At 42.6% G+C, this 27,057-nt stretch overlaps 1 protein-coding gene across 1 annotated transcript; it reads left to right on the top strand.

The window, feature by feature from the left end:
- Positions 1–13,280: 13,280 nt before the first annotated feature.
- FAM50B (family with sequence similarity 50 member B) lies at positions 13,281–14,332 on the top strand. Its single transcript, XM_004387559.2, has one exon. The coding sequence runs from the start codon at positions 13,281–13,283 to the stop codon at positions 14,280–14,282; it is 1,002 nt and encodes a 333-aa protein (XP_004387616.1). The 3' UTR covers positions 14,283–14,332.
- Positions 14,333–27,057: the final 12,725 nt, after the last annotated feature.

Genomic DNA, 27,057 nt, shown 5'->3' with positions numbered 1-27,057 from the left:
AATCACTAAGTAGATAGTAGACAAGTGTTAACTCTGGTGAATGGAAACACAGCATACAGTATAGGTGAAGTTAGCACAACTTGACCAAGGCAAGGCCATAGAAGCTTCCTAGACACACTGAAACACCTTGAGAGACTGAGGGCTGGGAACCATGGTCTCAGGGGACATTTAGATCAATTGGCATAACATAGTTCATAAAGAAAATGTTCTATGTCCTGCTTTGGTCAATAATGTCTGGGGTCTTAAAAGCTTGTGAATGGCCATCTAAGATACATCTACTGCTCCCATCACATTCAGAGCAAAGGAGAATGAAGAAAGCCAAAGATGCAAGAAAAATATCAGTCCAAAGGACTAATGAACCACAGCCTTCACCAGCCTGAGCCCAGAAGAACTAGCTGGTGCCCAGCTCCCACCACTGACCACACTAACAGGGATCACAATAGAGGATTCTGGACAAAGCGGGAGAAATATGTAGAACAAAATTCAAACTCACAAAAAAAGACCACACTTACTGGTCTGACAGAGACTGGAGGGATCCCGGAAACTATGCCCCCCAGACTTCCTTCTAACTCAGAACTGAAGCCACTCCTGAAGCCCACCTCTCAGCCAAAGATTAGACAGGCCTATAAACAAACGCTAACACAAGTGTGGAATTTGCTTCTTAGTTCAGTCAAGCATATGAGACCAAATGGGCAACACCTGCCCAAAAGCAAAGAAGAGAAGACAAGAAGGGACAGGAAAACTGGACAAATGGACACGGAGAACTTATGGTGGAAAGGGAGAGGGGGAGAGTGCCGACACACTGCAGGGATTGCAGCCAGTGCCACAAAACAATTTGTGTATAAATTTTTGAATGAGAAATTAATTTGCCCTGTAAACTTTCACCTAAAACACACACACACAAAAGAAATCAAACGACTTATTGCATTCAGCAGATCTGCTGCAGAAGACCTCTTTATAGTGTTAAAAAGCAAAGATGTCACTTTGATGACTAAGATGCACCTCACCTGAATCCGTGGTATTTTCAGTCACCTTATAGGCATGTGAAAGCTGGACAATGAAAAAGGAAGATAGAGGAAGAATTGACGCGTTTAAATTGTGTTGTTGGCGAAGAATACTGAATATACCATGGACTGCTAGAAGAACAAACATATCTGTCTCACTTACTTTGGACATCTCCAGTTGCTGGCGAAAGAAACCATGCTTGGTAAAGTGGACGGTCAGTGAAAAAGAGGGAGACCTTTAATGAGATGGATTGAAAAAGTGGCTGCAACAATGGGCTCAAACAGCAACGATTGTTAGGATGATGCAGGACCGGGCAGTTTCCTACTGTTACACATAAGGTCACTATGAGTCAGAGTCGATTCGACAGTACCTAACAACAACAATGGCCAGTACCTTTCTGGTTTGCTTCAACTTAGGGTGCCCCAACAGGGCTTGGTTTTTCACCTGCTCACTCAAAGTCTACACTAGGTTTCGATATTTTCTAAAGCACTTTCTTATCTCAAAATTTAATTTCCTGGATTTATTGGGCAATCGTTCCTGACCCACCTCAAGTGGTATCTCAGGGTTATCTACCCTATAACAGTCTCATTATCCATGAATCTTAGAGTCAGCATCTAAGAAAGTAAGCCCAGGAATAGGTTTTTCTGCTATAAACCTAGCCATGCACAGACATGCCGGACTTTTTGCCACTCACACTTGTTCTTCCACTTGCCACAGAGTTGACTCCATGTGTGTCAGGGTAGAACTGTGCTCCATAGGGTTTTCAATGGCTGATTTTTCAGAAGTAGATTGCCAGACCTTTCTTCCAAGGTGCCTGTGAGTAGACTCCAACATCTAACCTTTCGGTTAGCAGCCAAGCATGTTAACAGTTTGCACCAACCAGGGGCTACACACAGGTTCTATTGGTTGCTTATTACTGGCTGTGACCAATAGAAATTGTCCAGCAAAGTGACAGGTAATGCTTTAGCTAATTTGTTCTTCACCAGGATTACTCCACTTAGGAAGAAAAATAAACTTTTGACATAACCAATCAGTCCTACTTTTGTCCCTTTCCCATGTTCTTTCTTCTTCTGACCCACCTTCTTTCAAAGTTTTGCAAAGCAAAAAGAGCAGGGTGATATTTAGATACTAATAATTTTCATTGACAACAATATCAAATGCAAGGGGAGGGTAAGGGCAAAGTGTCAGAGTTGGCTTAAACATGCATTTTGTTTTTTAATTGCCTATATGGCAGCAACTAAAACCAGCCTAGCTAGGTCTGATTCACAGTAGCCTTCTGAAATGCAGGGTAAAAAGCCACATTCACCATGCTTTCAAAAAAAAGGAGTATCCTTGGAAAAACTGGTTAGTGTGGTATCATAATGTGTTCTAGATATTTCTACATAAAATAACATTTGTCCTCTTTCCTTAAAATTTGTCTATATAGATTTTTGGAGTAGGGAGGGGGACATTCCTGATTTGTTTTGTTTAGAACATTTACTTATCTAGGCAGATGTCTGATTTTTATTTTTCTCTGATAGACCACCTCTTCGAAGAGGCTCTGAGCTGTCTTTCCAAATCTGCCCTTCACCATGAAACCTTATAAATCTTCACCAAGATTGTAGCTGTCTAGGTACAAGCTAAAAACTCCCCACAATTTTATTTTTGAGAAAAATGTGAAGTACGGGAAAGTACACTATTAATATGATGTTTGCTACAGGTTTCTCAAAATATTTTTTATTTGTTAAGAAAGTTCCTTTCTACTTCTAGTTGGCTGTTTTTTGAGTTTTATCTAGGGGCATTGAGATGACGTTAATGTGATAAATTACTCAGGCAGAGATTCTAATGTTGAACTATCTTTGAATAAATACTACTCCATCATTTCAAAGGTATATATTCATAACCTGCTTGAATTCAGTTTGCTAATATTTTGTTTGTGATTTTTGCAGCTATATTAATAATTAAGATTGGTGTACAACTTTACTTCTTGCATTTTCTTATCTGGTACTAGGTATTAACAATCTAACATCTGTTATTATAGTATTAGGCATTAACAACTTTCATAATACCTTCTCCTTCACATGACTTGGCCAGACATTTCAATCTATTGTAGGGAAAAATTAAATCTTCATCCACCATAACAAATGTCAATAGATAATATCTAAAATTTATAGATCACAGGAATCATTGGAAAATAAGAAGGCAAATACCAGAAGAAACATCTGATTGAAAGTGGGCCTCCGGGGAAGAGAGCAATAGACTTGTAACTGCTGCTGTTTTGTTTTGTTTGTTAAAATAGTAGTTTTAGTATTACTTTTCTTTTTAAGTCATGTACATATATTAGTTTGATAAAAAAATTTTTAAAAATTCAGCTCTCTTGAAATTCAGAGACATTTGTGGTGCAAAATCTATTTTTGAATCTGTGATGAATCTCAGGTTTGAATCTCGTAGGTTTCATTTCTCTCTGGTTTGGGCCACTCTGGATTTTTCTCTCCTAGTGAACACATATGGAAGTCACGGGTTGTTTGGCCAAGCCTTTTCCATGTAGTCTATTTTGCACTTCTCTTCTCTGAACACGTAAGGGTTCTTCCCCCACCCTGCAGCATGCCAAAATATTGGCTTTCTGTCAAGCAAATGCTGGAAGACATCTTTTACTCCAAATTAAAAAGCACACAATAGCACCATCTTGATATCCACTTTAGAATACCTTATGAAGGACTTCTGGTCAGGTGACAGAATTCTGTAGAGGTCGTGCACTAGTTCCTTTTGGCATTTGGTTCACTTGAGAAGTCCTGTGAATTTGGTGTGACAACTAGTTCAGAATACAGGGATGGCTGTTAGATGGATCCTTGAGTGAATATGCTATCAAGTGACACACCCTAGTCTCAATCCAGCACTGACTGGTAAGGGCCAATCCTTTGTGGTCCACCAATAGCTGTTTCATTTCAAGGCTGAATGGAAAGGAGCATATCAGTCATTGGGAGGATTATCAGTCTAAACCAGAATTCAGTCTGGGGCAAGTTAAGTTTCCCCAGGCATCTGCTAGTTTGTCGTACTGTGGGGGGCTTGTGTGTTGCGGTGATGCTGGAAGATTTGCCGCCAATATTCAAATACCAGCAGGATCACCCATGGTGGACAAGTTTCAGCTTTGCTTCCAGACTAAGACAGATTAAGAGGAAGGACCTGGCCAGCTACTTCTTAAAAAATTAATCAGCAAAAATGTTTTTTGTGGTGCTGACGTTTTCTTTGTTCCTCTTATTCTCCTGTGCCGAGTTCCTTATGTTCGTGGATTTTTTTTCTTTTCTTCCGTTATTATAGATTTTGTGTTTACTGAGATTTTGTGTTTTTCTTCTTTTTTATTCTGATGAGTAGTTTTAACTTTCTTTGTGGTTACCTTGAAATTTACCCTGATCTTCCTAAGCTTGAACCAGTCTTTTATTACTTGGTATCACCTTGACAGCCTCTCCATTTGAAAGTTTTATACCTACACCATTTATGCCCACTTTTATTGTTTTGATGTTGTCATTTACAGATTAACGTCTCTGTTTCCCTATTTTAAGTCTTTTAGCTTTGTTTTATTATTGAGAGTTTTTTACCTAGGTTGCTATCTAGCTGATACTGTCTTGTGTCCTAGACTCCAGTTGTTGTCTGAGGATGGTGGTTCTCTAACTGAAGGACTCCTTTTAATATTTCTTGTAAGTTTGGTTTAATTTTTATGAATTCCCTTAATTTCTGTTTATCTGGAAATGTCCTAATTTCGCCATCGTATTTGAGAGAGAATTTGCATAATATATTATTCTTGGTTGGCAGTTTTTTTCTTTCAAGGTTTTATATATGTCATCCTATTGCCTTCTTTCCCGCGTATTTTCTTCCAAGCAATCAGAGCTCAGCCCTATTGTTACACCTTTGTAAGTGACTTTTCATTTTTCTTGAGCTGCTTTCAGGATTCTTTATTAGTCTTTGGTTTTAGCAAGTGTGATTATGATATATCTTAGTGACTTTCTTTTGGGGTCTATCCTATATGGGGTTCATCGAGCTTCTTGGGTGGTCAGCTTTTCGTATTTCATGATATCTGGGAAATTTTTCTGCCAGCAAATCTTCAATAATCTTTGTGTTTTCCATTTTCTCCCCCATTCTGGAACTTAGATCATGTGTAGATTTTTGCTCTTGATTGTGTCCCACGTAATTCTTAGGTTTTCTTCATTCTTTTCTCTGATTTTTCCTCAAAGTGGCATCCATGGATTTGTCCTCAATCTTACTGATTCTGCCTTCCATTGTTTCAAATTTGCTCCTAAAACCTTCTATTGAGTTGTCCATCTCTGAAATTTTGTTGTTTATCTTTTGAATTTCTGGTTGCTATTTTGTATGATTTCTAATTGTTTATTTATTTTGACATTTTGTTCTTTTATTATTTTCCTGAATTCTTCTATTACTTTGTCTGTGCTCTCTTTGATTTTGGTTTTCACTGGTTTCTCTATGTTTTCCATGATTTTGTCTGTTTTTTCCTAGGTTTTGCCTGTGTTTTCCTCAATCTCTTTCCTAATCACTTGGAGAACCCTAAATATTAGTCTTTTGAATTCCATTATCAGGTAGTTCCACTGCCTTTTATTCTACTGGAAGGTCATCTGATTCTTTATTTTGGTCATTTGCTGGAGCCATCTTGTCCTGTTTTTTTATGTTTGGATATTTCTGCTATCTCCGAGACATTAAAGTATTATTTTCTTAATTTATTGATTCTATGTTCGTTTGTGTTGTCCTGCTTCTTTGTTTTGATATGTCAGGGCAGGCAGGCCAGGCATGCTTTGCTGCTTGCTTGTCTGTGGTCACCACCTTAACTGTGTGGGCAGGGTAGCATCAGGCGGGTGAGCCTGCTTTTCTGTACACTGGTTTGGTGACATGGCTGAGGGTGGACTGGGCAGATGCTGTCTGCCTCCTGATATTGTTCCAGCAGTGTGGGAGCATTCACAGCCCCTCACCAGATAGGCAGGATTGTCAGACAAGGAGTGTTACAGGCTCACTTGCCACCATTTAGCAGCTGGTCAAGTGGCAGGAGGGGAGGGGAAGTAAAGGCCTGGTATGGCGGCAGGCCAGTGGCTCTCTAGCTGCTGCAGTGCGGCGTATCCCAGTGGGACAGGGTAGAGGTGGCATATGGAGGTAGGTGGAAGGGAGAAAGGAAGAAAGGGAAAAGAAAAGAAATAAATTAATTTTTAAAAAATGGCATGGTGGGAGCTGGCAGGTGGGGGCGGGGTTGTCCCAAGCTGGAAGCTGGCCAGTGGCTCTCTACCCATGGCAGTGCCATGTGGCCCAGCAGGAAGGGGCAGTGGTGGAATACGGGGATTGGTGAGGGAGAGAAAGTGGCAGGAGCTAGCAGATGGGGGTGGGTGGGGTCTGGGGTAGTGATGGGCTGGTAGTGCTCTAGCTGTGGTGATGTGCTGAGGCCCAGTGGGAGGGGGTAGATGTGGAATACAGGCCTAGATGGGAGGGAAAAAAAGGAAGAAAGGGGGAAAATGGCATGATGGGAGCTAGCAGGTGGGGGTAGGGCAGACACAGGGTGGTGGTGGGCCATTGGCTGTCTAGCCAAGGTGGCGTGGCATGACCTGGTGGGAAGGGATGAGAGTAGTGTATATGGCTATGTGAGAAGGAGAAAGAAAAGGGAAAAAAGAAAAAAAAATGGCACAGTGAAAGCTGGCAGGTTGGGGCGAGGGGAACCCAGGGTGGTGGTGGGCCAGCAGCTCTGTACCCGTGGCTGTGCAGCGTTGCCCAGTGGAAAGGGGTAGAGGTGGTGTATGGGGGTAGGTGTGAGGGAGAAAGAAAAGAAAGGGGAAAAAAATGGCATGGCAGGAGCCGGTGGGTGGGGGCAGGGTGGACTCGGGGTAATGGTGGGCCAGTAGTTCTCTAGCCAAGTGGCGCAGTGTGTCCTGTTGGGAAGGACTGGGTGTAGTGTACAGGGCTAGAAGGGAGGGAGAAAGAAAAGGAAGAAAGGGAAAAATTGGTGTGGCAGGAGCCAGCAGGTAGGATAGGGTGGACCCAGGGCTATGGTAGGGTGGTAGCTCTCTAGCCAAGTGGTGCAGCATGGCCCATCCAGAAGGAGTAGGGGTGGCATATGGGGCAGAAGGATGAGGGATGGGAAAGCGTGTTTCTCTGGTTACCAGGTGCTCTGTCTCCTGTTGGGAGCTCCATGAGGTTGCCTTCCTATACTCACCGTCCGGGGTTGTTTCTGGCTGTACTCCAAGATGGCAGAGCTGTTCCATGTTAGTTGGCAGGTGACCTCCGTGCCGTATCTCTCCTCGTTCTCTGTTTTCATTCAGTTTCTTCTTCCATTTGGTGTTTGATCGAGTTCTTTTTCCTTTCATCTGATGGTTAGGGTTCCACGATTGATGTTTGTTATCTGTTTTACTTAGTTTTTCGGGTCTTTGCTGCAGAGGAACAACATGATTCATCTGTCTAGGGCACTATGTTGGTTCTGTCTTCTGTATAAATTAAAATTTGTATGTTTAATCAGCATTTCAGATTCATTGGAGCTCCTTCCCCTCTTTTGTTGTTATTGTTGTTAAAGCTTAAAACAGTTAAATCAGTAGCGTTTAGTTTGGTGGAGTAATTTTCACTGTGATTGAGGCCAAAAGAAGTTACCATTTTAGAATTTGGGGAAACAAATTATTCTTAAAATCAAGATTTCAGACTCTTCAGATAAAGCTACTTCCTTCTGCTGTTTGTTTTTCTTGTTAAAATTTTCAAAGAAAGAGTATCAGGCTAAAACTTTTCATTCTGGGAGCCGTGATTGACTTAAGACAGTCAATGCTAGAGAATGAGAGGAGGGATTTTGAGGTTTGGGGACTGTATTAAGGTTCAGACTCTTGATTAGACTGGAGGAAGAGCAATTAGAATGGGTGTGGCCAAACTAGTCAATTGGATTACAGTATTGCTGGTTGGATATCTAATTGCAAAAGGGGCACCAGGCAATCTGATTTATGTTGTGTAATAAAGGTAGTTATATGGGGAAGCCTGGAGAGAGGGTATTGGTAACTTGTGTGTATTTGGTGGTAGAAGTTACGAGTGCTAGATTTTCTATAGGAAATGACATTTGAACTGATTTTCTTGGAAGAGTATGTCCAATGGTTACAATTATGAAAGGGCATCTTCTATTCCGGGAGTTGTGGACAGTTCAACGTGGCTGCTTTGTGGAGTGGGGTGTTGGGAAGTGGTGTGCTTATTAAAGCCCATGTGGGACAGGCTAAAGAGTTCAAATTTTATCCTTAAAGGGAGAGTTCATAGAGATTTTAAACTAAGAGTTGACATTATCAGATTTATTTTTATGAAATCACCATTTTTTATGAAGGGCATAGACAAGAATGAGAATATATTGATGATAGAACACCAACGAGGAGGCTTTAGGTGGGGTGGAGGGGGGGGCGGGGAGCCAGTTTCCTGCATTAAGGCAAATGGTGGTACAAAAGGGACAAAGTAAAGCTATGAAAGACTTCTCTGTGCCAGATTACATGTGAAGGAGAGTAGTCCAGGATAACCCCTAGTGTCATGGATTGAATTGTGTCCCCCAAAAATATCTGTCAGCTTGGCTGGGTCATGATTCCCAGTATTGTATAATTGCATACTGTTTTGTAATCTGATGTGATTTCCTTAAGTGTTGTAAATTCAATCACTATGATCTAATAAGATGGATTAGCAGCAGTTATACTGATGAGGTATACAAGATTGGATAGTGTCTTAAGCCAATCTCTTTTGAGATATAAAAGAGAGAAGTGAGCAGAGACACATGGGAACTTCATACCACCAAGAAAGCAGTGCTAGGAGCAGAGTGCATCCTTTGGACCTGAGGTTCCTGCGCTGAGCTGCTCCCAGACCAAGGGAAGACCGATGCATCACAAGGACCTTCCTCCAGAGCCAACAGAGAGAGAAAGCCTTCTCCTGGAGCTGATGCCCTGAATTTGGACTTGTAGCCTACTGGACTCTGAGGCAATAAACTTCTCTTTGTTAAAGCCATCCACTTGTGGTGTTTCTGTTATACCAGCACTAGATGATTAAGACACCTAGATTTCTAATTTGGACAATTTGATGAGTGGTAAAACCATGGTATTCCCTCTTAGCATGGATGTTTATTGCCATATGATCAAGACTTTCTTCATGAGAAACTATTTGTTCTGTAAACCTTCACCTGAAGTACAAAAAAAAATTTTTTTTAAAAGTTTCTTATTAAGGTTGGGCTCCCAGGCATCACTGCTATGAGAAGGAGCTGGGCTGAAAGGCTGGCATATATTTCATAGACAATTTTTCCAAACTAGGTCCCAGGAATCACTAGTTTGGAGAAATGTTAATAGATATCTTGGAAGGGGGTGAAACTTTTAATTATCCAAAGCTTTTGTGAAAGACAAATACTCTACACCACTCTTGGAGTCTTACAGTATAAATTAGCATATTAAAGGTTCTGAGAAGTCCCACAGTAAAGAAGTTGTTAAGTTTTCTTTAACTCAGCATTTAAACTATCTGAACATAGAAGCTTTTTCCACAGAACATGTATTTGGGGGAGACCGCTGTGTAGAAGAGATCTGACTAGATTAAATTCAGGTTTTGTGTTATGAAACTAGGGAAGATGACAAACCAAAAAAAAAAAAAACCAAACCCATTGCTGTTGAGTCAATTCTGACTCATAGGGAACCTATAGGACAGAGTAGAACTGCCTATAGGATTTTCGAGGCTATAAATCTTTATGAAAGCTGTCATGGATTGAATTATGTCCCCCAAAAATATGTGTCAACTTTACTAGTCCATGATTCCCAGTATTGTGTGATTTCCCTCCATTTTGTGATCTGATTATCCTCCATTTTGTGATGTGTGGTAAATCCTAGCCTCTATGTCTCTGGTTATGGTCCCATTTGGGAGTAAGCTGTCTCTTATGTTATGGTCCCATTTGGGAGTAAGCTGTCTCTTATGAGACAGGATTAGGTCATGTTAATGAGGATTAGGTTATATTTTTATGTTAATGGGGTAGGACTAGGGTGAATCACCCCCTTCACCACTCTACAAGAGATAAAAGCAGAGAGAGAGGGACTTCCTACCACACGAAAGAAGAGCTGGGCATAGAGCATGTCCTTTGGACCTGGGGTCCCTGTGCTGAGAAACTCCTAGACTCAGGGGAAGATTGATGACAAGGACCTTCCCACAGAGCTGACAGAGAAAGTCTTCCTGTGAAGCTGGCACCCTGAATTTGGACTTCTTGTCTCCTAAACTGTGAGAGAATAAATTTCTGTTTGTTAAAGCCACCCACTTGTGATAGTTCTGTTATAGCAGCACTAGATAACTAAGACAGAAGCAGACTGCCACATCTTTTTCCCATGGAGCAGCTGATGGGTTCAAACTGCCAACCTTTCAGTTAGCAGCTGAGTGCTTAACCACTGCGCCAGCAGGGCTGGATTCTATTCTCTAAGAGTAAATGTTGTGTTTGGATGATAAGAAAGATATCAGTAATATGCTGATAAATGTTTAGCAACCAACTTGGAGAGTGGTGGTGAGATGGGTAAATATTTGGAGGTGTGAGGAGACTCAGGAGGAAATATGAAATAATTGTCATGGAGAGCAAGCAAGTAGACTTATTAGGGCTGTATAATAGAATTTCTAGGCAGTGTTGAGTCCTCATTAGAGGTCTGAGATCATGAATTTAAAGTGCAGCTAGCCAGCAATGGTTGTGCCCTTTTCTCTAGCAACATTTAACTACTTGGGTTCAGGAGTTGAGAAGACAGGTGCTGAATGCAACCAGGATTAGGGTTTTTCCAGGAGAGAGTGACAAAGGAAAGGGAGTCTGGTGGGTGAGGAGGGGAGTGAGCATATGCGGGTGTGATGATAATGGAAAGGTGAAAGGATCTTTGGATTTGGAGGTCTTGATCAATCAGAAGATGGTTGGAGTTGGAGTACTAGAGTGAGTAAGCTGAAAGGAGAGAAAGTGATAGTGTTAAGATTTTGGAGAAGGTGCATGTCTTAGTTTCCTAGTGCTGCTGTAACACAAATACCACAAGTGGGTGACTTTAAAGAACAGAACTTTATTTTCTCACAGTGCTGGAGGCTAAAAGTCCAAACAAATCAGGGTCTCAGCCATGTTGATTCCTTCCTTGTCAGTATCCCTGGGCATTCCTTGGTTCCTTGGTTTGTAGACAATTCTTACATGGCACCTGTCTTCCCCAGTTTGTATATGCATGTCTCTGTGTCTATGCTGCTTTCTATATCTTCAGAAGTGATTAGGTTTAGGATTCCCCCTACACTGATATGGACCTCAACTGATTGATTGCATCACATTAGATTGCACTGTTGAAGGTGATTAAATTAGATTAGATTAGATTATATCCACAGGTATAGGGGTTAGGATTCCAACACATACTTTAAGGGGACACAATTCAATCCTTAACAGTGCAGTTACTGGTGATAAGAATGAGGGTGAGGCTATGGTTGTGATGGTTGCGATGGGGCAAGGTAAAGGTGATTGGAAGTGAGAAGGTGCAAGGCCCAGGTATTGAGTAAGTCATGCTGAAGTCATCCAGGGCAGTGACGTAGGGGGGTTGAAGAGGAAGGCAGGTGAGCCAGGTGCTAATCCTCCAGGGTTTAGGAGGAGTGACAGGAAGTTCAGAGATGACGGCAAGAAACATAGACAGTGAGTAGAACAGCTGGCTGGCAGGAGCTTCACAGGAGCCAGGGCTTCAAACCAGTTCATTCCAGTTCGAACCCCTGCTGAGAATTTGCATTTCTAACAAGTTCCCAGGCAATGCTAATGCTGTAGGTTACAGATCAGTTTTGAGAACCACTAGTAGAGCAGTGGTTCTCAAAATTTATATCATATATAAGAATCACCTGGAGATCTTGTTAAAATGTAGATTCTGATTCAGTATTATCTGGGGTGGAAATGCAAATTTTCAGCAGGGGTTCAAACCAGAATGAACTGGTTCGAAGTCCTGACAGGAGCTGGGAATTTTACAGGAAATAGCAGGCATGTTTTTGAAACAGCAGTGGCCAAAGACACTCATCCCACGTTTAGACTTCAGGATGATGTGGAATATCAGAGGAAGACAGAGGGGTGTCCTTAGGGAACATCTAGGTTCCAGTTTAAGGCAAGAAAGTAAAGGGAAGGTTCCGAGAATTGGTTGAGCATTTAGGAGAATTTTCCAATGAAGGTGCAGAATTCCAAGGGCACAGGGTAAGAGTTTAAGAGGGTTAGGAGGTAGGGGAGTAGACTGGGTAGAGGATGTCCAGAGCTTCCTAGGGAGGCAGTCCAGCTGATGATGGACCTGCATGGTTTGACGACTGGGGTGACTGCGTAAGCAAGGATGTGAGGAAGGAGGGATTGGTCCTGATGGTGGATGCTCAGCTCAAGCTTGAGTCCTTGAGGTGACACCTCACTCTGCTTTGGCTGAAACACCAATAGGGCGATTTTTAAACTTAGCCTTCTACTGCCTTGTACATTTCTTAGATGCCTTGTTTCACCAGCTAAACAGTGAACTCATGGCAAGCAGGGCTGTGTACCATATTTCTTCTGCACACTTTAACATTTGGCACAATGCACACTCAACAAATACTTGGTGAAGGAATGATTCTTAAGAGAGAGATAGGTACATGTTCCTGTCCTGCCCATAAAATATTACTAGGAACTTTAGCTAACATTACCACCCTATTAGAGTGCTTCTGCCTGAGTTCTCCACTTACTCATTGATGTCCTTAGGAGGGGAGTGATTTGTGTGTTGAGGCGGTACTCTCTCCTCAGTGACCAACCTTCCCAGCTAGAAGAGCACATCTTCCTCTCAGACATCATTTTCCTGTGGTAAGCTCACATGATTCTAGACCTAGGTTAGCTCACAGGCCTGCTATCTTGGTGCTCTGACTCTTACATGTCTATGCTTGATGGGGTACCTGGACAGGTAAGGGTACCTGATTAGGTAAATTAGACAAACTCTCTCTCTGTGCAACTCCTAATATTTAGCCTGTGCTGTCCAGTATGGAAACCAGTAGTGACATGTGGCTATTGAAATTAAATAAAATTTAAAAATCAGTGCCTCAGTCGCACTAGCCACATTTTAAGTGCTCAGAAGCCACAGATGGCTACTGGCTACCATATTGATCAAAGTGCTATAGAACATCTCACTATCCCAGGAAGTTTTATTAGACTTTGGTGATCCTAGACCACTAATAAAGCTGTTATTTTGATCCCTTTCTAACACTGTGTTTTTCTTCATACAGAATCCATGACCTAGCGCCAAAACTCCAACACGTTGGAAACGAGTTGAGCTCCCTGAACCCTAGCCATGGCCCAGTACAAGGGCACCATGCGGGAGGCGGGCCGCGCCATGCACCTGATCCGGAAGAGGGAGAAGCAGAAAGAGCAGATGGAGGTGCTGAAGCAGCGTATCGCACAGGAGACCATCACCAAGTCAAAGGTGGACAGGATGTTCTCGGCACACTACGACGCGGTGGAAGCAGAACTGAAGTCGAGCACGGTGGGCCTGGTGACCCTAAACGACATGAAGGCCAAACAGGAGTCCCTGCTGAAGGAGCGAGAGATGCAGCTAGCCAAGAAAGAGCAGCTGGAGGAGCGCCGCCTGCAGCTGGAGACGCTGAGGGAGAAGGCGCGCCGGCACGAGCAGAAGCGCAAGATCTCCAGCTTGTCCTTCTCGATGGAGGAGGTCGAGGAGGAGGAGGGCACACGTGAGCAGGAGCCTGATAGGGCAGAGGTGACTAAGAAGAGGAAAAACCTGGGGAAGAATCCCGACGTGGACACCAGCTTCCTGCCGGACCGTGACCGTGAAGAGGAAGAGAATCGCCTACGGGAGGAGCTGCGCAAGAAGTGGGAGGCCCAGCGCGAGAAGGTCAAGAGCGAAGAGATGGAGATAACCTTCAGCTACTGGGATGGCTCGGGGCACCGGCGCACTGTGCGCATGAACAAGGGCAGCACTGTGCAGCAGTTCCTCAAGAAGGCCCTGCAGAGCCTGCGCAAGGACTTCAGAGAGCTGCGCGCTGCTGGCGTGGAGCAGCTCATGTACATCAAGGAGGACCTGATCCTGCCTCACTACCACACCTTCTATGACTTCATCATCACCAAAGCGCGTGGCAAGAGCGGCCCACTCTTTAACTTCGACGTGCATGACGACGTGCGGCTGCTGAGCGACGCCACCATGGAGAAGGATGAGTCGCACGCGGGCAAGGTGGTGCTGCGCAGCTGGTACGAGAAGAACAAGCACATCTTCCCGGCCAGCCGCTGGGAGCCCTACGACCCCGAGAAGAAGTGGGATAAGTACACCGTCCGATGAACGCCTGTCCTTCCTGTCCATCTCTTTATTCTGTGGCTCTGGCCAGTCCCTCTGCTTGAGCAAGATCGGATGAACCAGAATAGGAAACTGGGGAGGAAAACACTTAGGTTTCTATGGACTTCCACCTATCACTTAATTTGGTGATCTTAATTTCTTCTGTGAAATTTAATAAAGAGGGCTCATGTTATTAAAATTTGGTTATTCTGTTACTGATATTTTGTTTGGTTGGTTGAGGTTTTTTGTTTTGTTTTGTTTTGTTTTGGAGTATTTGTAATGTTATCCTGTAGATTCATTATATAGCTCTGGTGAGCTATATTGGAAAACAAGACTGAGAACAATTGTGAGGTAGAAATTAGAACAAGGAGTAAATTTTTGACCTGGGCCAAAGTATTAAAACTAGTAGTTATAAGCATGAACTTTGGAGCCAGATTGAGTTTGATTTCCAACTCAGTTTCTTACTAGCATGATAATTAAATGTCTGTGCCTCAGTTTCCTTGAGTGTAAATGGGGATAACAACAGCACCCACCTTATGATATTGATGTGAGAATTAAGTATTTGTGCAGCACTTAGAACTCAATAAATGTCTGCTATTATTATTACCATTATGCTCTTGATTAATTTATTTAAACTACTACTATGACCCATTTGAGAACCACCTGGGGGCAAGATGACCTGCCAATCTCAGGTCCCAGGAGACCCTCACGGTAGCAGTGGTTGGTGGTGGGGGTGAGCTCACAAAGGCGGGAGCGGTACTACACGGACAATCACTGTTCTCCTCTCCCAGGGAGCAGTTGTGTGTGCCTTCTCAGCTTAGTCTATAGTCCAGGCCATAGAATAGGAGGGATAATTCTTTTCCCAATCAGAGTTCTTGCATCTGCCATAACCAAAAACTTCTACTGCAACTTTGGCTCTCTAAAGCAGTAGATTCCAATTCCCTCCCTCTTCTCACCCCTTGATCCCTCTGCAGTTTCAAGCTGCTCACTCTACCTGTCCAGTATCCCTACCCAAGAAGGCTTCTTCTCAGAGGGAGATAGTCTCCTTTGTTGTGTCATCTAACTCCAAGGTCCTTCCGCAGGAAGTCTTCCTTCATCCCTGCTGCACCAGATGTGTGTTCTCCTTCCTCTCATTGTCCACAGCACTTTGTCTTGTGATATGTTCTGTATTGTTGACATAGGCTGGGTTCTCTAGAGGAGCAAAACTAGTGAAGTGTATATATATAAATACATATAGAAAGATTTATTTCAAGGAAATGGCTCATGCAGTTGTGGAGGATGGCAAGTCAGGCATCATGCTGGAAGCTTCTCGTTACTCATATGGTTGCAGGGGCTGACAAACTCAAAATTAGCAGGTCAGATGGTAGGCTGCTGGCTCATGGGGCTGCAGGAGCTGGTGAATCCCAAAATCAGCACATTAGGCAGCACATTGCTGGCCCATGTCCCAAGAACTGGAGGTCAGAGGACGAGTCAGATGCAGGATCGAGAGAGAGGGAACTTTGCCAGAACATCCATATATATCGGATGCAGGCCACACCCCCAAGGAAGCTCCCCTTTCAGCTGAGTGGCTGCTCACATCAGATCACAAAATGGAGGATGATTACATAGTATCTGCAAAACCACTGAAGAACCATGGTCTGGCCAAGTTGACACATATCCTTAACCATTACTGTCCACCTCTTGTCAATTTGGCACCGATACACATCTCCTTAAATCATACATAATTTCTAAATGAAGACAATTATAAAGCCATACTTGCACCTAACATGATACAACTAACATGCATACAATCAAAAATGCACTAACCCCATTTACATCTTATATTTTATAATGAGCAATGGAATAAGGGAGGGAAGGAAACAAAGATATTTGATAGCTATCCACACACACACACACACACACACACACACATATAACAAAACAAGGAAGAAATACAGAAATACTCATAGCAATTACAATCCTTGTTTATGCAACTGGTCACATGGTTGTAGCTGGTATTTAGAACTACCTTCTTCCACCACTCATTCTTTATTCCCTTTGCCCTCAGCAAGCACCTCAGCTGATTGTGGTTCTTTGCCTGGTAAGATGACAAACTGTAAAAATGGCATGGCGGTATCTGACCTCCTCTAACTTTACAAGGGGGAAGGACAATCAAGATCACTAGCCCAAAGCTAATTCCTCTAAGGTGGAGGCCAGACATGCTTCCTCTCTCCAATATTTTTACCAATTCTGACACGAAGCCGTCCCTCTCACAGCACTCTACTTCTCCACTGGGTTCAATAATCCATTGCAATGGCCACAGAGAACTCACAGACGATACTGACAATTATGGGGTTTATTAGGGAAGTACCAGGTTACAATTCAAGATCAGGAAAGTCTCAGGATACAGTTCTTCGGTCAGGATAGCTTCTCAGCCTACACACAGGCAGGCCTTTCCCTGGCCCTCAGCCCCCTCCGGAGTCTTGGGATGATCTGGCCTCTGCCTTGCTAGAGCAAGTGTTAACAAACCTTTTTAGCTCCACAGATAAGTATGGATCCAGTATGCCAGTAAGCCTTGGCTTGAAGGCACTCAGCTCTCTAGCTCCATAGGTCAGCCAGCCTAGCTCCACCAACTGACCAGAGGCACCCAACTCCATCAGCAAGCCTCCTGCCCAACGGCGCTCAACTTTCTTGCTCTATGGGCCAGGAAGCCCAAGGCGCTATCTCCTGACAGTCTCCTGGTTCTGCTGCCTCTGCTGCTGCCATTTCTCTACTGCTGATTCTTGCTGTCTCTCACTGTCTCTGGTGTTACAGCTTTCTCTCTCCTTGGTCCAGGAGATGCCCAATGCAGGGACACCGGGGGCAAAGGATACACTCCACTCCTATCCCTTCTTTCTAGGTGGTAGTGAGGTCCCCCCTCTGCTTTGGAATAGGCTCTCTTTTAAGCCTAGTGGGATGGCAAAACTGACCAGTCCCCTCGTTAGGGTTCCATACACCTTATTTGCATGGTCCCACCCACACAAGGGTGACATCTACCTTTTTCGCATTATTAGCAAGCTATCCAATCCCTTGGTGGGCCACAAACACCTTATTTGCATAGTTCCACCTAATCTGTTGCTGGGAGTTACAACTATGGCTAGAAGGGCCATATTAAGTAATTCACTACCCTGCAAAAAAACTTCATTCCTGAAGGGTCTGGGCCATTAGTAGTCATGTCAAAATAGGGATGCTGTGGTTTTCTATTGATTTTAGTCACAGGGCATGGTAGTACTAAGAGATGTCCTAATGGACCTCCTGTATTCCAGACATACTCTTCTTTACCTCCAATATGTTATATCAATGCGATTATCCTTTGGTAATCAAGATCAGTCATACCAGCCAATAAAGTAACTCCCTTCTTTGCCTGTTGATCCAGAGGCATCAGGAACCCAAAGTGGCCAGGTGGTATTCTTAACTTCCAGTTCAGTGGAATCAGTGTTGTGTTTCCTGGTGGGACCATTCCTCTCTTTGAAACTAATATTTCTTAACCCACACAGCGTAGGGCCTCGTGGACAGGAAACTAAAATTTCGTGAGTGGGTCACTAGGGTTAATAGTGAACGGTTCCACCCCCATTTCTGCCTCTTGATTCCTGTACTCATGAATCCTGGCTATGGGAGAAACAGCACCATATACTGGACACTGGTTTAGAGCATATAGAGCCTCATAGAGAACATAGCCCCAACCCTGCAAAGTATTGACACCTAGCTGGTGCCATAATTGTGTCTTTGGAAGGCAATTCTATCATTCTATCAAGCCAGCTGCTTCAGGATGATGGGGAACATGGAAAGACCAGTGAATTCCATAAGCATAGACCCATTGCCAGACTTCATTTATTGTGAAGTGAGTTCCTTAATCCAAGGCAATGCTGTGTGAGATACCATGACAGTAGATAAGGCATTCTGTGAGTCCACAGATGATACTTTTGGTAGAAGCATTGTATGCAGGGAAGGCAAAGCCGTATCCAGGGAAGTGTCTATCCCAGTAAGAACAAAACGCTGTCTTTTCCATGATGGAATTGGTCCAACGTAATCAATCTGCCACCAGGTTGCTGGCTGATTGACCCTAAGAATGGTGCCATATCGAGGACTCAGTGTTGGTCTCTGCTGGTGGCAAATTGGGCACTCAACAGTGGCTGTAGCCAAGTCAGCCTTGGTGAGTGGAAGTCCATGGTGCTGAGCCCACACATAACTTTTATCCCTGGCCATGGCCAATTTGTTCATGAGTCCCTTGAGCAATGACAAGAGTGGCTGGGGGAAAGAGGTGGACTGGTATCCACAGAATACTTTGTCCTATCCACTTGATTGTTCAAATTCTCCTCTGCTGAGGTCACCCGTTGGTGAGCATTCACATGAGACACAAATATTTTCACTTCTTTGGCCCATTCAGAGAGGCTTATCCAGATGCATCTTCCCTGTACATCCTTGTCACTAATTTTCCAGTCATGTTCCTTCCAAGTCCTTGACCATCCAGCCAAACCACTGACCACAGTATACAATCACACTTTTGGCTGTTCTCCTTCCAAGCAAAATGAACAACCAGGTGCACTGCTCAAAATTCTGCCCACTGGGAGGATTTGCCTTCACCACTGTCCTTCAGCAAGGTCCCAAAAAGGGGCTACAGTGCTGCCACTATGCACTTTCAAGTCATGCTTACATATTGTGCAGAACCATCTGTGAACCAGGCATCTGTTTTCTCTTCCTCAGTCAACTGATTGTAAGGAACTCCCCCATGAAGCTATAGGTGCAAACTAGGGGAGGGCAAGTAATGTGACAGAAGTGAAGACCATGTGCATTTGGGCCACTTCCTCATGTAAGTTACTTGTACCTTCAGGTCCCACTGAAGACTGATCTCTTATATACTACTTCCATTTAATGATGGAGTGCTGCTGTGCACGTCCAACTTTATGACTCTGTGGGTCAGACAACACCAGTGCATGATGGGCAGCTCAGGCTGCATGGTGACTTGGTTAAACGTTCAGTCTCTATGAAGGTACAGTAACAAGCCAAAAGCTGTTTCTCAAAAGGAGAGTAGTTATCTGCAGAGGATGGCATGGCTTTGCTCCAAAATCCTAAGGGTTGGCACTGTCATTTACCAATAGGGGCCTGCCAAAGACTCCAAACAGCATTTCTAACTGCAACTGACACTTCAAGCACAATTGGATCAGCCAGATCATATGACCAAGTGGCAGAGTGGCTTCCACGGCATTCTGAACCTGCTGCAGAGCCTTCTGTTATTCAAAGCCCCAGTCAAAACTAGCAGCTCTTTGAGTCACTTGACAAATAGGCCAGAGTAGGCCAAATGAGGGATGTATTGCCTCCAAAATCCCAAGAGGCCCACCAGGCATTTTGCCTCCATTTTAGTTATAGGAGGAGCCAGATGTAAGAACTTATCCTTTGCTTTAGAAGGAATATCTTGATATGCCCAACACCCCCAGGCCCTTAAAAATTTCACTGAGGTGGAAGGCAACTGAATTTTTGTCAGATTAATTTCCCACCCTCTAGCATGCAAATGGCTTACCAATAAGTCTAGAGTCATTGATACTTCTTCCTTACTAGGTCCAAAGAGCATAATGTTAACAATGTCATCATCAACCAAGGTAACATCTTGTGGAAGGGAAAAGCAATCAAGATCCCTACAAATGAGAGGGAACAAGATGGTGGAGTAGTCAGACGCATTCTGTGGTCGTTCTTACAACAAAGACCAGAAACAACAAGTGAATCAATTATGTATGACAATCTAGGAGACCTGAACATCAAAGACAAAGTTGAGTAATCAGACTGAGCAGCAGCAGGAGGGAGAGACGGTTCAGAAGCAGCAAGGATTTGCCAGAACTGACCTGGCAGAAACCAGCACCCTGCAGGCTGGATCGGATGGTGCAAGCAGTGAGGCAAGCAGTGGTGCTCAGGATGCATTTTCCATATCAGGAGAGACCAAGCAGAGGAGAGTCAGCTCAAACCACCAGAACCAGCGAGAAACAGTGCTTGATCAGCAAAAGATAAGTACAAGCATCTAACCTTCCACGTGGTTCCAAAAACAAACAAACAAACAAAAAACCCTCCTTTTGGGAAATACTTCTCTCTCATTTACCTGCTCCCTCCCCGCTCTGCTCTGGGTCCCAGTTACAACTTCAGAGATTGCTGTGCTCCCTGGGCTGGAAGTAGGACCTCTTGTGTGCTCTGAGCCATTCTCCCAGCTTTGGAGAGGGAAGAAATTAACAAACAGGGAAAAAATAATCTGCCAACTCCCCTAAGCTGGGTACTCAGGGCAGGCACTGCCCCTTTGCCTAGGCACAGATATAAGGTGTCCATGGACTTTGAATGTCTTTCACACTGGCATAGACCAGTGTGGGCTCATTTCTACAGCATAGGCTCTCATTAACACAGTATACCAGGGTATATACACGAAGCCTATTTTCATCTGTATCTGCTATAAGCAGGAGTGGCAGATTTGTGACATTTGACACCACCCTGCCCATTAAGCATGGTCCTCACCTCACACATCAGGGGCCTGAGAATAAGTGGTGCCTCCCTGTCCTTACAGCCAACAGCACTGAGTGCCCATAGTCCAGGTGTAAAACCCACCTACTTACACATTCTAGGGAACAGGGACATACCTTCCACCCACTCGGGGGCAGCACTCAGCCCCTGCCTTAATCAGTGCATGGCCCTCTACTGCAGCCAGATACCTGTGCCTACTCCAATCACCCCTGCTTGTATAGGACTGTAGGTGAGAGCCTGCACCACACACTCAGTGACTGAGGACCTGGACACCTGAGCTGAATCCACACAAGAAAAATAAATGGACTCTTGGGCTCACATACCTAGTAACAGCTCTAGCCACCTAGAGACAGGACATGAGAGCTTCAAAGGTGCCAATAATCAAACTAGCCCACATGAGCAGCCTATATGGGCATATTAAAACAAAACAAAATAAGAAGCTAGGACACAGTAAGCAAACATAAAATAAATAAATATAATAACTGATTGATGGCTTGGAGACAACAGTCAATATCAAATCAGATAAAGAGGCAGACAGTGATGACTTCAGAAGGCCACCAAAACAAAGAATCAAAAACCTTCTGGAGGAAGATAACTTCTTGGAATTACCAGAGGTAGAATATACAATATACAGAACTCTTCAAGAAATCAAGAAGGAGATAAGGCAAAACACAGAACAATCCAAGGAATAGAGGAATTTAAGAAGGTTATTCAAGAGCATAATGACAAATATAACAGGCTGCAAGAATCCATACAGAGACAGGTAACATAAATCCAAAAGACTAACAATAAAATTTCAGAATTAGATAACTCAATAGAAAGTCATAGGAGCAGAAATGAGGCAATGGAAGTCAGAATTAGTGAGATTGAAGATAAAGCACTTGACAATAACTTATATGAGGAAAAATCAGATAAAAGAATTTAAAAAAATGAAGAAACCCTAAGAATTATGTGGGACTCTATTAAGAGGAATAACCTATGAGTGACTGGAGTACCAGAATGGGGGGGATATCGGAGAATACAGAGAGAATTGTTGAAGATTTGTTGGAAGAAAATTTCCCTGATGTCATGAAAGATGAGAAGATATCCAAGAAGCTCATTGAATCCCACATAAAGTAGATCCCAAAAGAAAATCATCAAGGCATCTTATAATCAAACTTTCCAAAACCAAAGAAAAAGAGAGAATTTTAAGAGTGGCTAGGGATAAATGAAAAGTCATCTACAAATGAGAGTCAATAAGATTAAGCTTGGACTACTCAGCAGAAACCATGCAGGCAAGAAGGCAATGGGATAACATATATAAAGCCTTGAAGGAAAACAGTTGTCAGCCAAGAATTATATATCCAGGAAAACTGTCTCTCAAATATGATGGCAAAATTAGGGCATTTCCAGATAAACAGAAGTTTAGGGAATTTGCAAAAAGCAAACCAAAATTACAAGAAATACTAAAGGGAGTCCTCTGGTTAAGAAATCAATAACATCAGATAACAACCCAAGACTAGAACACAGGACCGAGCAACCAGATATCAACCCAGATAGGGAAGTGACAAAAAATAAATCCAAGCTAAAACACTAAAAATAGGGAAACAGAGACATCAATATGTAAAAGATGACAACACTAAAACAAAAAAGAGGGACTAAAAAATGTAATCATAGCTCTTTCATATGGAGAGGAAGTCAAGGTGATATAAAGAAATAAAAGGTTGGTTTAAACTTGGAAAAATAGGGGTAAATATTAAGATAACCACAAAGGAAACTAACAATCCTACACATCAAAATAAAAGAGAAGAAAAACATAAAGACTCAGCAAATGCAAAACCAACAACAATGAAAAAGATGAAAAGAAAATGCATAAAGGAAAACGACTCAGCACAGAAAATTAAGTGCAACAAAGAAACTGTCAAAAAAATACATCAAAAGGACAGCACTGAACTCATACCTATCAATAATTATGCTGAATGTAAATGGACTAAATGCACCAATAAAGAGAGAGTGGCAGAATGGATTAAAAAAAAACACAATTCGTCTATACACTGCCTACAAGAGACACACCTTAGACTTAAAGACACAGACAACTAAAATTCAAAGGGTGGGAAAAAATCATCAAGGAAACAACACTCAAAAAAGAGCAGGAGTGGCAATATTAATCTCTGACAAAATAGACTTTAAAACAAAATCCACCACAAAGGATAAGGAAGGACACTATATAATGATTAAAGGATAAATACACCAGGAGGACATAACCATGATAAATGTTTATGCACTCAATGATAGGACTCCAAAATACATAAAACAAACTCTAAGATCATTGAAAAGAGAAATAGACAGCTCCACAATAATAGTAGGAGGCTTCAACATACCACTTTCGGTGAAGGACAGAACATCCAGAAAGAAGCTCAATAAAAACACAGATCTAAATGCCATAATCAATCGACTTGATCTCATAGACATATACAGAACACCCCACCTAACAGCAACCAAGTATACTTTCTTTTCCAATGCACTTGGGACATTCTCCAGAATAGACCACATATTAGGCCACAAAGCAAGCCTTAACAGAATCCAAAACATCAAAATATTACAAAGCATATTTTCTGACCATAAAGCCACAAAAGTAGAAATCAATAACAGGAAAAGCAAGGAAAAAAATCAAATACATGGAAAATAAACAACACCTTGATCAAAGTCTACTGGCTTGGCAGAGCCAACATGGCACTATAGACAGAAGCACTATGCTGTCGCTCCACAGCAAAGAGCCAAAAAACTAAGTAAAACAGAGAGAAACATCAATCCTGGAACCCTAAGCATCAAATGAAGAGATAAAGAGCTCAACCAAGCACCTAATGGAATAAGAAACTGACAGAGAACAGAGAGCCAGGAGAGTAACGAGCGGATGTCTCCTATCAGCTAACACAGCACTGATCCACCATCTTGGACTCTTGTCAGAGACTGGCAGACAGGGAGTATGGGAAAGCAGATTCATGAAGCTCCCAGAAGGAGACAGAACACCCAGTAACCAGGGAGACACACTTTCCCACCCACTACCCTGCCTCCCCCTGCTCGACATTCACCACTTCCCAGCTGACTGATCTGTAGCTTCCCGGAGGGATGATTCTCTGCTTCCTGGTGTACCAATTCCTGGCTTTCTGGAGGGCCAATTCAGTGCTTCCCAGTTGGCCAATCCCCTGCTTCCCAGTGGGCCAGGACAGTGGCATGGGAGACACCACTTCCATGCTGTGTGGATTTGCCCCGTCCACACTAGCTGACTTCTTCAGTGCCATTTCTTTGTTGCTGGTATTGCTTTTATCAGCCTCTTTTGGTTTCTTCCCTGCCTCTCACCTCCTCACCGTCTTTACTCTAGAACGCCTGACTCCATGTGCCATCTTTACTTCTTCTTGACAGACTGTGAAGTGCTGTTCAGCTGGGGAACTGTTTCCCTGGTCTGCCTTCCGGGTCCACTCAGCCATATTGGTGGGATCCCTGGGGTCGTTTTTTGTTTGTTTCTTTGTTTTCTCTTTTGCTTTTTATTTTTCTTCATTTCTCAGTTTCTCCTCTCTTTCTACTTACCTTCTTTTCCTGTCTCCTGAATATCTGGCACTGTGTGTCATCTCTACCCCTTCTAGCCAGGCTATACTGCACGGCTTGGGGGCTGTTTCCCCCGGTCTGCCAAGCTGTGCCAATGGGATCCCTGGGAGCTTTTTATTTTTGAATTTAATTTAACAATTTTTTTTTCCTTTTTGTTTTTTCCATTTCTCGGTTTCTTGTCTCTCCACTCCAATGGCAAGCTCCAACAGCCCCTTTTTTTTTTGCCTCTGTTTCTCCTGTCTCTCTTCTTTTTCATACCCAACCTAGCTCCACACATCACAAACTCCCCTTCCTCCTCTCTCCTGCCTATCTACACCACGTACTGAACACTGCACTCCCGAGCAGCACAGGCACAGCCTACCGGCACCTGCCTTGCACTGACCACCAACTCGTCTTGTCGGCCCACGTACATGCCACAAACAACCCATCCCAGCCCTTCCCCTTCAGCTGTATCTGCCCTGCTGCACCATAGCTGAGCGACTGGCCCTACCCACTGGACAAGGAGGTGAAAAATATCATCTCCACAAACCAGCAAATAACAAAGAACGCACAGCCTGCCTGCTCAGACATAAATAAAACAAAAAAGCAGGACAAAACAAACAACTCTACAATCAAATAAACAAAGAAAATAACTACTGGATGTCCAGAGGAAAGGAGACAATATCAAAACATAAAAAAAAAAAGAACAGGACAGGATGGTTCCAGTAGGCATCCAATATAAAACACCAGATGACTTTCCAGAAGAAGGAAAGGCACTAGAACTACCTAATAGGGAATTCAAATCTCTAATATGCAGAGCTATCCAAGAGTTGAAGCAAAAAGCAGACAAATATGAGGAAAAAATAGACAAATTCATGGAAAAGGCAGACAAATTTATGGAAAATACAGACAAAAAAATGAAAGAATTCAGGAAAATAACACAAGAACAAAATGCCAAAATAAATTCACAACTACAAATGATACAAGAACAACAATTAGAAATCCAAAAGATAAACAGCAAGATTTCAGAAATGGACAGTGTCATAGAAGGGCTGAGAAACAGGTTTGAAACAATGAAAGACAGGATTAGTGAAATTGAAGACAAACACTTGGCTACAACTTTGAGGAAAAATCAGAAAAAAAGAACGAAGAAAAATGAAGAAACTTGAAAATTATGTGAGATACAATCAAATGCGAAAACATGCAAGCGATTGGAGTTCCAGAACGGGGGACACAACAGAAAAACATAGAGAGGATCATTGAGGAATTGCTGACAGAAAACTTCCCTAATATCACGAAAAATGAAAAGCTGACTATCCAAGAAGCTCAACGAACCCTATATAGGATAGCCCCAAAAGAGAATCACCAAGGCACATTATAATGACACTTGCTAAAACCAAAGATAAATAAAGAATCCCGAGAGCAGCTCGAGAAAAACAAAAAGTCACATACAGAGGGGAAACAATAAGACTAAGCTCTGATTACTCAGCAGAAACCATGCAGGCAAGAAGGCAATGGGATGACATATATAAAACTTTGAAAGAAAAAAAAAATTGCCAACCAAGAGTAATATATCCTGCAAAACTCTCGTTCAAATATGATGGTGAAATTAGGACATTGCCAGATAAACAGAAATTAAGGAAATATGAAAAAAACAAACCAAACTTACAAGAATTATTAAAGGGAGTCCTTCAGTTTGAGAACATGGAACATCAGACCACAGCCTGAATCTAGGACACGAGATCGCACCAGCCAGATAACCACCTAGGAAATGAACTCTCAAGGACTATTCAAAACCAAAAGATTTACAACAGAGAACCAGAGAGGTTAATCTGCAAATGACAACAACATCAGAACAATAAAAGAGGGAATAAACAGTGTATATATAGAACTTTCTAATGGAGAGGAAGGCAAGGCAATACCAAGTAATAATACACTGGTTCAAACTTAGGAAGAGAAGGGTAAAGTTCAAGCTAACCACAAAGAAAGTTAATAAACCTGCTCATCAAAATAAAGAAGAAAAACATAAAGTATCAGTAAAAACAAAATCTACAAAAACAAAAGAAATGAAAAAAAAATCCACAAACAAAAGAAATTCAGCACAGGAGAGTAAGAGGACCAAAAAATCATTAGCACCACAAAAAAGCACTACAAAATGACAACAATAAACTCACACCTATCAATAATTACACTGAATGTAAATGGCCTAAATGCACCCACAAAGAGACAGAGAATGACAGAATGGATTAAAAAACAGGATCCATCAATATGCTGTCTACAAGAGACACACCTTAGAAGCAAAGATATAAATTTATTAAAAATTAAAGGATGGAAAAAATATATCAAGCAAATAGCCACCAAAAAAGAGCAGTAGTGGCAATACTAATCTCAGATAAAATAGATTTTAAAACAAAATCCACCATAAAAGACAGAGAAAGGCACTATATCATGATTGAAGGGATGATCCATCATGAAGATATAACCTTAATAAATATCTACACACCCAATGATGGGGCTCCAAAATACATAAAACAAACTTTAACAGCACTGAAAAGAGAAATTGACAGTTCCACTGTAATAGTAGGAGTCTTCAAAACGCCACTCTCAGTAAAGGACAGAACATCTAAAAAGAAACTCAACAAAGATGCAGAAGATCTAAAGGCCACAATCAGCCAATTTGATCTCATAGACATATATAGAA

The sequence above is a fragment of the Trichechus manatus genome, unplaced genomic scaffold (genome assembly GCF_000243295.1).
Source record: "Trichechus manatus latirostris isolate Lorelei unplaced genomic scaffold, TriManLat1.0 scaffold00188, whole genome shotgun sequence".
Classification (NCBI taxonomy): Eukaryota; Metazoa; Chordata; class Mammalia; order Sirenia; family Trichechidae; genus Trichechus; species Trichechus manatus.
This window is presented reverse-complemented; position numbering and strand designations above follow the sequence as displayed.